The sequence below is a fragment of the Akanthomyces muscarius genome, chromosome 1 (genome assembly GCF_028009165.1).
Source record: "Akanthomyces muscarius strain Ve6 chromosome 1, whole genome shotgun sequence".
Classification (NCBI taxonomy): Eukaryota; Fungi; Ascomycota; class Sordariomycetes; order Hypocreales; family Cordycipitaceae; genus Akanthomyces; species Akanthomyces muscarius.
Window position 1 is genome coordinate 2,693,449 of NC_079241.1, and position 13,893 is coordinate 2,707,341.

General features: G+C 53.8%; 4 protein-coding genes across 4 annotated transcripts; 1 reads left to right on the forward strand and 3 right to left on the reverse strand.

Annotated features, from left to right (window-relative positions):
* Nucleotides 1-5: 5 nt before the first annotated feature.
* LMH87_005880 (uncharacterized protein) lies at nucleotides 6-4,644 on the reverse strand (the record flags this gene model as incomplete). Its single annotated transcript, XM_056203677.1, has 3 exons — nucleotides 6-627; nucleotides 680-4,250; nucleotides 4,308-4,644. The coding sequence occupies 3 exons, from the start codon at nucleotides 4,642-4,644 to the stop codon at nucleotides 6-8; spliced, it is 4,530 nt and encodes a 1,509-aa protein (XP_056059111.1).
* A 1,952-nt stretch (nucleotides 4,645-6,596) lies between these two features.
* Nucleotides 6,597-8,352, forward strand: LMH87_005881 (uncharacterized protein; the record flags this gene model as incomplete). The annotated part of the gene is made up of 2 exons (XM_056203678.1): nucleotides 6,597-6,899; nucleotides 6,958-8,352. 2 exons carry the CDS (start codon nucleotides 6,597-6,599, stop codon nucleotides 8,350-8,352), a joined length of 1,698 nt encoding a protein of 565 aa, XP_056059112.1.
* A 660-nt stretch (nucleotides 8,353-9,012) lies between these two features.
* LMH87_005882 (uncharacterized protein) lies at nucleotides 9,013-10,947 on the reverse strand (the record flags this gene model as incomplete). Its single annotated transcript, XM_056203680.1, has 3 exons — nucleotides 9,013-10,075; nucleotides 10,133-10,342; nucleotides 10,400-10,947. The coding sequence occupies 3 exons, from the start codon at nucleotides 10,945-10,947 to the stop codon at nucleotides 9,013-9,015; spliced, it is 1,821 nt and encodes a 606-aa protein (XP_056059113.1).
* A 1,509-nt stretch (nucleotides 10,948-12,456) lies between these two features.
* On the reverse strand, nucleotides 12,457-13,107 carry LMH87_005883 (uncharacterized protein; the record flags this gene model as incomplete). Its single annotated transcript, XM_056203681.1, has 2 exons — nucleotides 12,457-12,955; nucleotides 13,088-13,107. 2 exons carry the CDS (start codon nucleotides 13,105-13,107, stop codon nucleotides 12,457-12,459), a joined length of 519 nt encoding a protein of 172 aa, XP_056059114.1.
* Between the last annotated feature and the right edge of the window lie 786 nt (nucleotides 13,108-13,893).

Here is a 13,893-nt window from a genome sequence, read left to right on the forward strand (position 1 = left end):
CACATTTATACGTCCTCATCGCTGTCCTCGCCCAACAGCTCCCCATCGTAATCTTCCACCTGGGAATACCCGCCCCCACGCGCAAAGCTCTGCCTCGTCGTGAAGCGACGGTTCCAGCTGCGCCCCCCGCTGCCCCCGCCCGCGCGCTGGTACGCGCCGACGGCGGAGCGCCACACGCTGACGCCTACAACAGGCAGCGCAGCGGCCACGGCGGCCACGGCAGAAATGGCAATCACGGGATATTTGATCCAGGGCTGATCACTGTCAAACGTCGACGACGACTCGCCTAGACGAATCTGGCCAAATTTGCCGGACCAATTGCGATGCACCCACCAACCGATTGCCACGGCCGCCGCGATGGGGATGACGACGGCAAAGAAAATGGCCACGCCCGACGTCTTGTGCTTCTTGGCCACTTCGCCCTCGTAACCGGCGCAGTCGTGCTCCGTGGATGTCTTGTCAAACTCCTTGCCGCCCTCGCACGTCGTCAGCTGCAGCCGGCGGTAGCCTGTAGGCTCAAAGTACGTCGTAGCGTTGTACTTTTCGCACCACTCTTTGCCAGACAGTGGCTCGTATCCCTCCACCAAGCGGCATTGCCCGCTGTTGTCCATTTCAAAGTTGTAGGCACTGAAATGGTTTGATTAGCTTGCATCATTTCTGAAAGATTCGAGGTACGTACCATTCATAGTCACGTCGGCTACAGGCACAGTTCTCCTTCTTGTACAGTCGCTGAATGTCCTGCTCATTGTAACATTTGCGGTCCGTCTTCTTGCGGAGGTACTTGGCGACATGGCCAAAGACACAGTCGTCGTCTTGCATCGGGTGCTTTGGAGACCAAAGATCGTAATCGGGATCGCCTCCTTCCTTGCCGAGGCTGCCAAGTTTGCAGGGCTTGTCAGTGAGGCCAGTAAAGTCGAGATTGACAGTGAAAAGTTTGCCGGACTCGGATCTGCACCAGAGGAGAAAGTTTCGCGAGGTGCCAGAAGACAGCGTGGTGATGTCAAGCACAGTCACTTTGTCGTCTGCGAACCTGTAGTCGGTCCATGTCTTGCCCTCGTCCGTGGAGTAAGAGACCATGTTGGTAGTAGCTTTGCTGTCGTGAGTGGCACGTTCCACCAAAACGATAATGGAGCCCTGGTCACCATATTGCCAGGTCCAGTGCCCCTTCTTGACGTTGTGCCAATTGATACCGCCATCGGCAGTCATGAATGTGTCCGCTTCTTTGATGTCACCGAGTATCGGGCCAACATTGCCGACTCCAAACATGAGGCCGACAGCCGTGGCCGCGGCAAATGTCTTGCGCTTATCGTCGCGTTCCGTGTAATGATGGATGTGGAGGGCGCAAGATTTGTCACCCTTCGAGCTGCTGCAGGAATACGACTTGCCTTCAATGTCCTTTTTGGGAGGCGCAAGATAACCCCATTCAGCACCATCGTTGCGCGAAATCTTCGTTTGGAGTTTCTTGGTCTTTTCTCCCTTGCCAGGGTTGGTAACGACATTGATGAGCTCAAAGCCTTCCAGGCCTGCGACCTTTTCAAAGTCTGCATACGGCGTGTGGTCGCAATTTACATTGGAAGCGCTGAGCACAAATGATGTGCCGTTGGAGTTGCTCTTGATAATGGAGCCATATTCGTGGTCTACACCATCATCTGTCCTGACAAATAGGTTGAGAGCATGAGTGGAGCTGTCCAGAGCAGTGTATTCGTTCTCATGACCTTCCTGGAATTTGTAGGGGAAGTGTGTGCTCTCAAAATGCTTGCCGTCAACGCTGACCAGGGGCTTGACGCCTCCAGCTTTCTGGTCTTTTTCGGCCAAAATGATGTATTCGCTCATCGTGATGAAGTTGCTAACTTCGATATCCAACATGGTCACATCCTCTTCAAAGAAGTCGTCGCTGGTGATGATTGTCATGGGAGAGCCCTCATTCTCCTCGCGATGAGCAAGGCACACAATCTGCTTCTCGGCACGAATGTTGTATTCGGAGTTACCAGTGAACTCGCACCGTTCGACATACTTTCGCAGGGTGCGCCAGTCATCGCCGCGATCAGTTGAAACAGAGGCCTTCAAGTAGCAAGACTCTTTGCTGCCCACTTTCTCGCACGTCTTGCCAACCCAGAGAATCCAATCTTTCTTGTCCGGGTGGAAGCTAAATGGACCATCATCTTCATACGGCTCAGAGGGAGCTGTGAACGGATGAAAGCTCTGTCCACGATCAATGGTGTAAAAGACCTTGTTTTCCTTGGCAGTGGTGAAGTAGACAACATCATTGAAGTAAGCGTGAGGAAAGATGTTCTGGATCTCCTCCCCTTCAAGAATGCGTTCCCATTTCTTGCCGTGATCGGGAGAGCGCCATAGACGGGCATCGACCTTCAACTGACCACCACTTCCTTGCTCAGCGGCGCGCACAATGACTGTCTCGTCCTTTGACGAGCTGGCATCGCCGCGTTCCAGATAGATCTTTTGAAAGTCGCTCAAGTCGGTGTCAAAGTCACTCTTCTTGTGAGAAACGTCACCATTGGCGGGGTTGCTGTCGTCTCCCTCTTTTCCGTCTTTCCCATCTTTGCCATCTTTGCCGTCGTCTTTTTCATCATCCTTGCCACCATCTTTACATTCGCGCTCAACGGTATCATCCTTCTGAGCGCCACCTGTCCGCTTGCAGGTGTTGCCAGGAATCAGCCTCCAGCCAGAGGAACCCTTGAAGGACTTATCGCGCTCTTTGCATGAGCCTTCAGGAATGACCAAGGAGCCTGTTTGCTTGCACTTGGTATTGTCTTCGGGGTCTCGCTGGAAGTTGTAATCGCATTCAAAGTCAGAATCTGAGCAGTCGCAGTCTTCGGTCTTAGCAATCGGCTCCTTGAAGTCGCTCTGAATGAAGCAGTCCGCCTTCTTCTTCCTGCGGGTAAATGTCTGCTTGTGGCCCATGATACACTGTGGCTTGCCGTCGGCATCAACGCGAGCATGCCATTCTTCCATGTCATCATCGCCACACTTGCGTTCGTGCAGACCGTCAAAATCAATGGCGATGCTGTGGTATTCGCCCTTGCGAGAGCCTACAAGAAGAAATTTGAGACTGGTAGCGTCTTGCACAGATGTGAGGAACTCGGGCTTAATCTTTAAGCCATCTGGAAAAGTAACAGAGTCCCACTTCTCACCGTGGTCTAGGGAGAACGAAAGTTTTTCGACATCGGGCTTGGATGAGTCTTGAACGGCAACAAGAATGGAACCGGAATCGCCGAACTCGTACTTGTGCTGGCCTTCAAGAGCTTGTTTCCAACTACGACCAGCATCATCCGAGACAAACAAGTTCGATTCTGAAGCCTTTTTGAGGGATTTGCCGGTATTTCCGTTGCCCATGACCAGGCCAGGTGCAGGACTGGAAAAAACGCGACCAATGTTGTCTAGTTCCGTGACTGAGTGCAAGTGAATGGTGTCGTCTCCAGCCTTGAGCGATTCAAACGTTCTGCCATCGTCAAAGGTTATTTTGCTGATCAAAACCTTTGATTTGCCATGCTTGTCAACATCTGCGCCGTTCTCAATGGTATTGACAAGGTAGACACCCTGGATGCCGCTGACGTTTTCGAAATCGACATGGCCCTTTCGGTCACGATTCGTGTATGGGATGTTCTCGGTAAAGTATGTGCCGTTGGAATTGCTAGTGAACAAAACACCCATAGGCCTAGAGGGCGGCGAAGTCATGACGTCGACTTGGATGCTGTAGTTTGTACTTTCCAGAACGGTATACGCACCCTGATTGATGGCGTGAGAGTGTTCGTGTGAATCTGAGTTGGGAAACATGGCGCGATGCCACTTTTTCGTGTCATCCGTCACATAGAGAGCCATCTCATCACTCCCGGCTGAAGTTGTGGCAACCAAAAGATAGCCTTTGACGACTGCGACATTGTTGACGCCACGAACAGGCTTGTTGATGTCGAGATCGGGCTCAAATTCTTGAATATCGCCCTTTTCCTTCTTGAAAAAGTCGTCCGAAACAACGAGTCGCTGTTCTTGCTTTCGAGGCGTAAACTCATCACGGATGATGCACAAAATTCTAGTCTTGTCGAGTTCCTTGTCGCCAGTGGAAAATTCAGGCGATGACTTGGCCCACCAGCAACCAGCTGTATCTTCCCGAAGCTTTTGTACAGTTTTGAAACCATCGGTCGTGAATGTAGCTGCTTCGTCGCAAAATATCTCGTCGCAGTCCATGCCGTTGAAGATCATGCGCTTCGGATCGGCGGCGTTGAATGTTAAAACTTCGGGCTGGAATCGGCTCGGGGGCGCTTTTGAGTCGAATTTAGACCAGGATTTACCGCGGTCCTGGGTCATGTAATGCTCTTGGCCAGCGGTCAGGATGAAGGCCGTTTTGGCTTCATGGGGGTGCATGATGAGCAGAACAGCTTTGCCCTCATCGACATCGGCGACTCTGGCCCACTGAACGCCAGCATCCTCGGACCAGAAAATGTTGCCAGTGTCGACGTTGTGCCATATAATCGAGTCGCTGTCTTCGAAGTAGTTGATGTTGCGAGGGTATCCCTCAATCTTGGATGCTGAAATGCTAGGCTCGTCCTTGGCGAGGGCAATTGTCCAGAGCCAGGAGAGCAGGAGGATACGCCACCAAGGCACAGCCAGCGGGCTGCAGATCCTCATTGTGACAAGAGAGCTGGGAGTTGTTCTATCATGTAGTATGTGTGGAAAGACTGTAATCACAGGTGATAGTTGCGCTGACCTCCGCAAGCAACCGAGCTGATCATCGGTGAGTCGAATAGATTTTGGCGATGCGGTTGCGTGTCCAAGCCAAGCTGAAGCTCGTTGCGTCAGACGTTTACAGGCACTGGACATGTGGCTTGCGCGGCACGCCTTGCAAGGGAGCGGCGCAGGGGCGGACGGGAATGTGGCGCAGGCAATAATGTGGCTGGTGGCTCCACACGAGCTCTGCGAAACATGACGAGCTTCGGCTTTCTGACAATACAAGACACTCCTCTTGCAGGTAAAAGGCATGGATTTGTACTTGTCGACGGAACTTTTGTTCACTGGGGATTGATCTTTCTTGTGAATCTTTTGCCTTTTTCACGAAGTTGTTTCCTCTACTTGTCCTTCCTCTTGTTCTGCGTAGACCCACCACTTCCTGGATAGAACGCAGAACAATAACAGGCCCCAATCTGAATTACTGATGTTTTCTCTTAATTTCTCATGACTAGCTCCAGAGGTAGCTTGTGGCGCAAAGTGATGAATAACATGCATTTCCCGCAAAATCTGGTGGTCTACAAGCTACCAGCAACTCGCCAGGCTTGCGCCACAGCTTGAGCATGTAAGTGACACGCTACCTAACGATCTGCGCAATTGCCAGCGGGTCTGGCCTCTGTCTGCCCCTGAGGTTAGCTGCCCCTGTGCGCGTGGGGTACTATGTACATACGACCGAGGCGATGGCCCGGTGTCCAAATGGTGGCACCGTGACGAAGAACGAATGCCAATTCGCAGCTACCGAGGGTATAATATTATACATGAGTGGCGAAGGCCACGAGCAGGTGCGACTTTTATCTATCTACCTGGGTAGATAGGACCCAACGCCGCGCAGGCAGCCCTTGTACTGTACTTGTAACTACTTGTACGGGGGGCGGCCACTGGTAATCGGTACCGTGGCAACCAGCAAACGCGACTGGTCAAAACAAAGTGGCCAGGCGTGTTGCAAGTTGACCGAAGAACAAGCAGCACAGCAGCAGCAAGACGGATCAAAAATCGTTCTTGCTGCCGACGAGGTATATGGTCTTGGAGCATTGCAAATTGAGGTGTTTTATGCGGAGTAATAGATCAACATCGAGGAGGGTTGGCTGCAGTTACCTGCCGTTGGCATGTGTCGGCACAATGGAATGGTCTGCGCCCACGACGAACAATGCTGAGCCTAAGATATAGTGGCGTTGGCGGGCACAACAGGGAGCTTCCACCCTGATTACAGGGCCGGCGCACAGAAAGGTGCACTGTACCTAGGTACCTAAGATTTCCATCTCATTCCGCGGACATGGCCTGCTCAGCGCAAGTTGGAGCCCCCTATGCCAGCGGCTGTCCTTTCATTTACCCCAGAGCTTTGGCCACGGTCTAGCCCGCAGCGTTACTGGTATTATCGCATGCTGTTACTGGTAGGCTGTAACACAGAAACTCGCTAGGACATACACCCTGATCACTAGGTACCAAAAATATACCAAGAGCCATGATACCGTATCATCACTGTAGCCTGTACCTAGTAGTCAGGTACCGCTGCAAGGGGACGGGACTGCCCCTCCCTCCCGTCACTGGTCCCCTGTGGCCTGTGGGCCGGCGCCCGCCAAAGCCTCCCACGTTCACGCTTCCTCTCCTGGCGCCGCTTCTGTTTTGATCCTTGTTTTCCTCCATCCCCATTTAAACTGGCCTCCGGCTGCTCGTTTCTCTCTCTCTCTCTCTTGAGTACTTCTTGCGCAATCCAAAGCCAACAACTGTGCAGCTGCTTCAAGCTTTGTTTGTTTCGCGACGACCAGCTGCCCTTTGCTCCCCGAGGTCCTCTTACAGCCCCGCCATCCGTCCTCCACGCCTCCTCCCACCGACCACCCCCTTATTCAGCATTCGCAATGTCTGCGGCTTACAAGCAGTTCCTGGCTTCGCCGAGCTCCTCTCTGCTCGCTGAGAATGCCTCTCTGCATTACATTACCACCTTGTCCAACTTCGCTGGTGCTACCGAGATCATCAAGCACCTGACTGCCCTGCGCCGACAGGTCACCAAGAAGCAAGAGGAGGTCCTCAGCCTTGTCGAAGGCCAGAATGCCATTGTCGTCGAGGTCCTCACGGCTCTTGAATTCATTACCAGTGGTGGCGTCTACCTTCCCAAGCTCGAAGACAACTTCCTGTCTGACCGCACCGCCTACGTTCCCATTGTAAGTCGCAGTGACACCAACTATCTGGACCGGCTTGCTGACCTTGCCCACCACTTAGACACACTTTGTTTCATTCGACGCCGGCGGCAAAATCGTACAGATTCGACAGCAGTGGGATCAGGGTGCTCTCCTGAAGCAGCTTGATATCGTTGGCAAGACTGGGCGCAACTGGCCCATCCAGGACAGCCGCGAGCAGCTCCGACAGATTCAGTCCTGCCTCAAGACTGTTGGCAAGAGTGTTCAGTCGGCTCCGAGCGACAGTGATGTTGTCATCCGTACTCGACACAACTCGAACAATGCTCTGCGTGACCCCCATGCCTCCCTCAACCTGTATGGAAGCAGAGAGGAAATTGAGTCGACTCCTATGAAGGCCGCCTCTAAACCTTATGCTGGCCACCGCCCCAGCCAGCGCTCTGTCATTGACATCATTGGCGACGAGCCCGAGGAGGAGAGCGGTCACAGCCGCCATCGCTCTGTTTCTCCCAGCAAGGCCGGCTCCGGCAAGAACTACCAACCATCGCGCATCTTTGATGGCAAGCAGGAGGACATCGAAGAGGTCGAAACACCCAAGAAGGGCGACAAATTCATCAAGCCTCACCCTTCCAAGTACAACCACTTTGATTTTGTTGACGGCTCCGATCCCAAAGACGCCCCCGCCCGCGGTGTCGACCTTGAAAACCGCCCCAAGTCCAAGCACGACAGCCAATGGTCTTTTGACGACTTTGTTACTCCTGCCAAGGCCACCGCCGGCAAGGGCATGCGCTCGCAGGACGTCCAGCACTGGAACCCCAGCATGCAGTTCGCTGACGATGGCGATGAGCACCACGCCGGCGGCAAGGGCCGGCGCGATGCCGAGACTCACTTTGAGCTCCAGGATGACGGCGAGAAGGACGCGCGCCAGGAACGTGTTGGACTCCCACGGGGCGCCATGCACAACGAAGGCCAGAGCCTCTACAAGAACCAGCTCTTTGACGAGGTCGAGCCCACTCCTGGTCCCAAGCGTGCTCTGCAAACCGTCACCAACCTCAAGGATCGCAGCAAGGACTTTAACCCTCATTTTGAAATGGCAGACGAGTCACCATCGCAACCCCCACGAACCCAACATGCTCCCGAGGGCAAGGTAAAGATGGCCAAGAACATGGACCACAACTGGGAGGTCTATGAGCAGTCGCCACTCAAAGAAAACAACAAACCCCGCCCTGCTCCGGCCGCCACGGGCAGCAACCAGAAGATCCACATTGCTGGTGACGGGATGGGCTCCAGGAAGGGAGCTACTCATGATGAGTCAGATGTCAAAATTCACATTGCCGGCGACGGTATGGGCGGCCGCAAGGGTACTTCGCGCGCCTGGATGACTGGCGGTGATGAGGACGAAGAAGAGCAGCCCAAGGCGCATCCCCGAGGCCGTGGCACTGCTGCTGCTCAGAAGACTGGTGGTTTCTGGGACTTTTAATTGCACCGTCCCTGAGCTGTCTGCCAGCAAAGCGATGTCTTGATTTGGCAGTGCTATTTCTTGATCATCTGTGCTGCTCTTCCTTGTTCTTGCCCTGTATTGCACTACGAATGATGTCTGTTGAAGGCGAATGGCAGCACCCTGCTACATGCCAGAAGCCAACTGTTGTTGGATTTCCCTATTGCCTTTTGCAACTATTACCCCCTCTTCATGGTACTGCTTTGTGTGCCGAGGAAAAAAATCGCAAAGTTTGGTCCTTCTTTTTTTTCTACTGCTTTCTCTACTGTTTTAAAACCTTTACGTCTTTATGAAGTTGGCAATTCTTTCTTTATACGATACATAGCCCTTGACTTTGACTAGATTGGTTTCTTTTTTGTTGTTATCTATGACTCGCAAGAGGGTAGACATGAATATAAGAAAAGAAGGAACTGCCAAACGTGTCTACGAAACGGGACTTTGTGATGCTGTTTTCAAGCATATGTGCCATTTTCAGTTTATATCATGCTACATAACCAAATCAAGACGCCTGATGGAGGTTCACCAAATATTCAGATTAGTTCAACAAATACACATGCCAGTCTGCGGCATATTTCTGTAGTGGTATCAATACGCCGCAGAAAATATTATTGTAAGACAAGAAAAGCAAAACCGAGAAAATTTTCAGCAGATGAATTTGTACCACCGCTTCCACTTGGGCCACGTTTTACGCTCTTCCCTTTCCTGCGTCACCAGGATGGGCAGGTTCCAGTCGCGACGGCCCGTGTCGAGGTCCATGTCTCTGAGGGGCACATAGCGCGTGCGGTAGTAGATCTTGTGCCCAAAGTAAAAAATGATAATGATCGGCGCACTCATCCATTTCAAAAACAGATTCTGTGCAATCTCCGCGCTGGACATGCTCTTCCAGCCAATCGGAAACGCGGCCACCCAGAACTGCGCGACAATGACGATGACGTTGAGGGCAAGGCCGAGGTAGGATCCCCAAACGCCAACCTGCGATTGGAACGGGAGCTCCTCGACCCTGCGCCCGGCGAGGGCCCAGGCGCGGCGGAAGCGAATGTGGCAGAGGCAGATGGAGCCCCAGGTGAAGATGGAGGAGAGGCCGGAGAGGGCTAGCAGCCAGTCAAAGACGCTGCCCTGGGAGTTTGCGTCAGCGAGGTAGGCGAGGAGGCCGATGGCGCCGGCGATGACGATAGCGACGAGCGGACGGCCCTTACGGTCGACGTAGCCGAGGATCTTGGGCGCCTGGTGGAGGTTGGCGAGGGCGGCGAGGGTGCGTGAGGAGCCAAAGACGGCGGAATTACCGACGGAGAGGACGGCGATGAGGATAACGGAGTTCATGACGGACGGTAGGATTTGAATGCCAGCCTCCTCGATGGCGATAACGAACGGAGATGCCTTAGCGTCAGCCTTACTGTCGCCACCGAGCAGCCGCGGGTCGTCGTGCGGGACGAGGAGGCCCACGAGGGTGAGGGCGACAATGTAGAAGAGCGTGATGCGCCAGAATACCTGCTTGATGGCTGTGGGGAGTGATTTGCGAGGGTTGGCCGTCTCTGCGGCCGCGAGACCGACAAGCTCCGTCCCAGTAAAAGCGAACGCGGCGGTGACAAAGACACTACAGAGTCCCTTAAACCCGTTGTTAAAAGCGCCAGGATCGCGCCAGTACTCGCCGCCAATGTAACCTCGATCAGGGGTGCCGCCACAATTGAGCACGATGCCAAGCAGACTGTGCGTATATGTTAGATATGGTGATATATTGCTAGTTAAGAGCTGGTGCACTTACATGAAACCAATGACGGCAATGACTTTGATGATGGAAAAGAGGAATTCGGCCTCGCCGTAACCTTTAACGCCGAACATGTTGATGAGGACAATGGTTGTGAGGAAGATGGTGACAAAGATGGCCTTGGTGAGCTTATCGTTCCAATAGCCTATTGTTAACGAGGCCGCAATGATTTCGAGCGGTAGCACAGAGAGCCATTGCAGAGCATAGCTACGGCCCATGTTAGCAAACACTAGGAAGCGGATGTGGACCAGGCGTGTAACCTACTTCCAGCCCATCGCAAACCCCCATGATGGATCGAGGAACCGGGTCGCCCAGGACGAAAACGACCCGGCAATAGGGAAAATGACAGCGAGCTCACCCAGCGCCTGGCAGGTCGAGTACAGCATGGCGCCGATGATGCCAAAGGCAATCAGTAGCGAGGCGGGCCCGCCGGCATTCAGCGCCTTGCCCGAGACAACGAACAAGCCGGTGCCGATGGAGCCACCGATCGCAATCATCTGCAGGTGGCGACCCTTGAGGCTCCGCGAGAGCCCGATGTGGGCATTCTCGAGCGTAGCGAGGTGCAGATCGTAGTAGTGGGAGCCGTTATGCTGGCGGCGCGCAATGGCGGAGTCGTGGTCGTGGTCGGCGAGGAGAAAGGTCGAGTTGGGGTCGCGGCGAAAGGAGTCAACCAGGCGCTCGAAGCGCAGCGGCGGATGCTGCTCGTACTCGGGCTCGCGCATGCTATGTGAGCTCCCGTAGGTGAAGGAGTCGTCTTTGCTCTTGTACGTGTTGGTGGGACCGAGCTCAATATCGCCGGGAGAAGAAGCCATGGCTGATCGAAGGAGAGAAGGGGAGGGAAACGGCTAGTAAGACTGATGGTCCGAGTAGAGAAGTGGAATGATTTGTGTCGTGCTGTTGCTCTTGTGTTTCGTTTGCTGCGGTGTATCACGAGTAGAACGAGGCGGCACTGTATGTACGGCTGGGCGTCGAGCGCTCAGCTGCAGCCTGACGAGGCAGTAGGCATAAACTCAAGCACCGGCCTGGAATCGAGGCTATAGTGGTAATTCGGTTGGAAATTAAAGTTGTGGTGATTTCTGCTTTGCGCGCAGTCTGGGGTATTCATTCCGCAATGACGTGCGTTGGCTGGGTCCCCGGAGTAAATGTGGTCTCGATCGTCAATGCAAGACTGGGGGCGGTGTATGCGGTGCGATATCCAACTCGAGTCAGAAGGTACGCAGACACGTAGCGGTCCAGTGAAAGAAAGAAGAGGTCAACGGATTCCGGCTTTCCAATTGTGGCATTCGTTTGAGGGCTTCGATGAGGCAAAACGCAGCGTGAAGCACAGTTGAGACTAGCGTGATGGCGGTGACAGCTACTACATTGGCAGTGTGCTGGCTCTCATGCGGCAGCAGCGCAACATGGTCCTATCCATGAAGTTCCGATGGGGGATGCGAGGCAGAGTTAACGAGGGAGAAATGATGAAGCTTGCAAAAAAAGCGCAGATGCGCCGTGCCAGCAGGACGGGAAGAGGTGGCTTGCCTGGGGGTCTGCTTGGTGGAGGAGGGACATGACTTGCAACCAACGCAGGCGTCTGGATTAGGATTGGCTGGTGCGTACCTATGATACCTATGAGGCTGGTGGCTGAAGAAAATGGCGTTGGCACCTGGCACCTGGCAGCAAACGGAGCGGGGGAAGCCGGGCCGGCAACTGGCAAACACTGCGACTCGGTGTGCCAATTGATGCTCTGGACTACTTGTAAAAAGAATGAAAACCCCGGCAATGCGAATAATCTCTTCTCTAAAATGGAAAGAAATAATAACCGAGAAATTGTATTCTTTACGCGAGTTTGCCAGCTCCTGAGTCGTTAGAGCGCTAGGCGGCCCAATGATGGATGTCATTTCCCCGCTGCGACGACGCTGATAGGAGGCTGCGACCGGAAGAAAAACCCCCATGGGCCACGGCCCAGCTGGGGGTTACAGTGGAGAAGTGCTTGATTAAGGCAACCCGCAGGGCGCCCTCTAGGTTTGAGGCTTGCCCAGGCATTGACAGTCTTGCTTGGCAATCATGCACGAAATTTGCCCAAGATACGATAATGTTCTGGGAATAAAATACAATCATTCTCCACACTCAAGGGCGAAATCCTGAGCAAATCGTCCCATTCGCCCAAGAGATCCCGTCGAACCATTCCCACCCAGTCGCTTACAACGGCTTCCCAGCCGCTATCTCCATGGCCAATCGCGAGTCCGGTGTGCCAACGGCTCGCCCTTACTGGTAACAACAAGGGTGAGCTCGGCCCTCTTGCCGACAGCTTGGCCCAAGGAGGCTGCTTTGAGACCACATTACCACCCCGCGGCCGCATTTTCTTCTGCCTGCATCAGCGCGTCGACCTGAGCATCGCCCTTTGCCAATCCACGCAATGCACTCTCTTTCCATTCATCATAAGACGACAACGGCGCTGCCTTTTCGTCCCACTTGAAGCTCTTCCTCAGACCCTTGAACAGCGGCCGAAACTGCGCCTTGGTCCTTGGCATCCCGCCGCCCAGGAAAAAGAGATAGCGCTGCCAGCGACGACCGTCTCGCACAATCTTGGCCAGGCCCTCGCGCCCGCGTCGTTGAAAAACGGGCGCGCTGAATGCAAGCTCTTTAGCCTCGGCGGAGGCAAACTCCCAGTCGATGATGCCTGTGATGTTGTGTTCGTCGTCCACCAGGATGTAGTCACCCTTGTCGTCGTAGTGGCGCAGGTAAAAGAGACCACTGCGAGACACCGAGTCGGCGACAAGGTCCGGAAGCACCGCTAGCCGGTAGAGAAATGCGAGGTAGTTGTCGACTGGGAAGCCGCTTGCCTCGCGATTGGCAATTGTCCGTATCTGCTGGTTGATCCAAGTCGTGTATGATGCGTCGAGTGTCGCGAAAGTACCTAGCGGGTGCCCCTGGCGTCGGAAAGCAAGGTTCCTGTGCGAAGCCGCTTACCTGGGCCTGATCCGAGGCATGGTCCGGGTCAGTAGATCGGACAACAGACCCCGTGAGCGGGAAAGGGTGTTTTTCGAGCTCAAGAAATTCCTCTGCTGTTAAAAGATAACTTGGCTGCCGAAGAGAATGTGGCGAGTGGGTAGGGAACACCGCTTGTTGTAATTTTAACTAAGCATAAACAGTCCATATTTGTGCAACATGACTGTTTTCTTCTAGATGCTCCTCCATTTGCAATTCTCCCGGTTAGATGTTGCTTGGATACTTGTGTATAATCATAAGCAACAGCCATCCGACGCCTCCTACTGCAAAATGCTCTACTACAGACACTGTCGGAAACGTGATATGTATGGGCCGCTTGCCCAGGAGTCCTGACTTCCAACAATCTTTATTATTATCGAGCGAAGCATAGATCTACAGCTGCAGGAACAGTGTTAGTCAAGTACTTCGAATCTATGTAAACAGACTATGCTGGCTTTTGCTCCGCTCTGCCAAACCTGGTGTACATACCAGCTCTTTAGTATCTCGCCAGCCTATTTAACGAATATGTGCCGGGCTAGGGGCACGGTGCCGCGAGCAGCGCCGCACAAGCTGCCTGGCACGACGCATAGATGGCAACAGCAGCTGGGCCCGCAGCCAAGCTCGCCGAGCAGGCCGCCTGGCAGGTCGCGTATGCCGCAGGTCCAGCAGCAGCCATGCTATAAAAGCCGCCGCCGGCAAGTAGAATGATAGAAAATTTCATCTTTAATGCTGAAAAGTAAATTGGCTCTTGTAACCTTTTGGCGTCTGAAGTAAAGTAGCTACAGGAC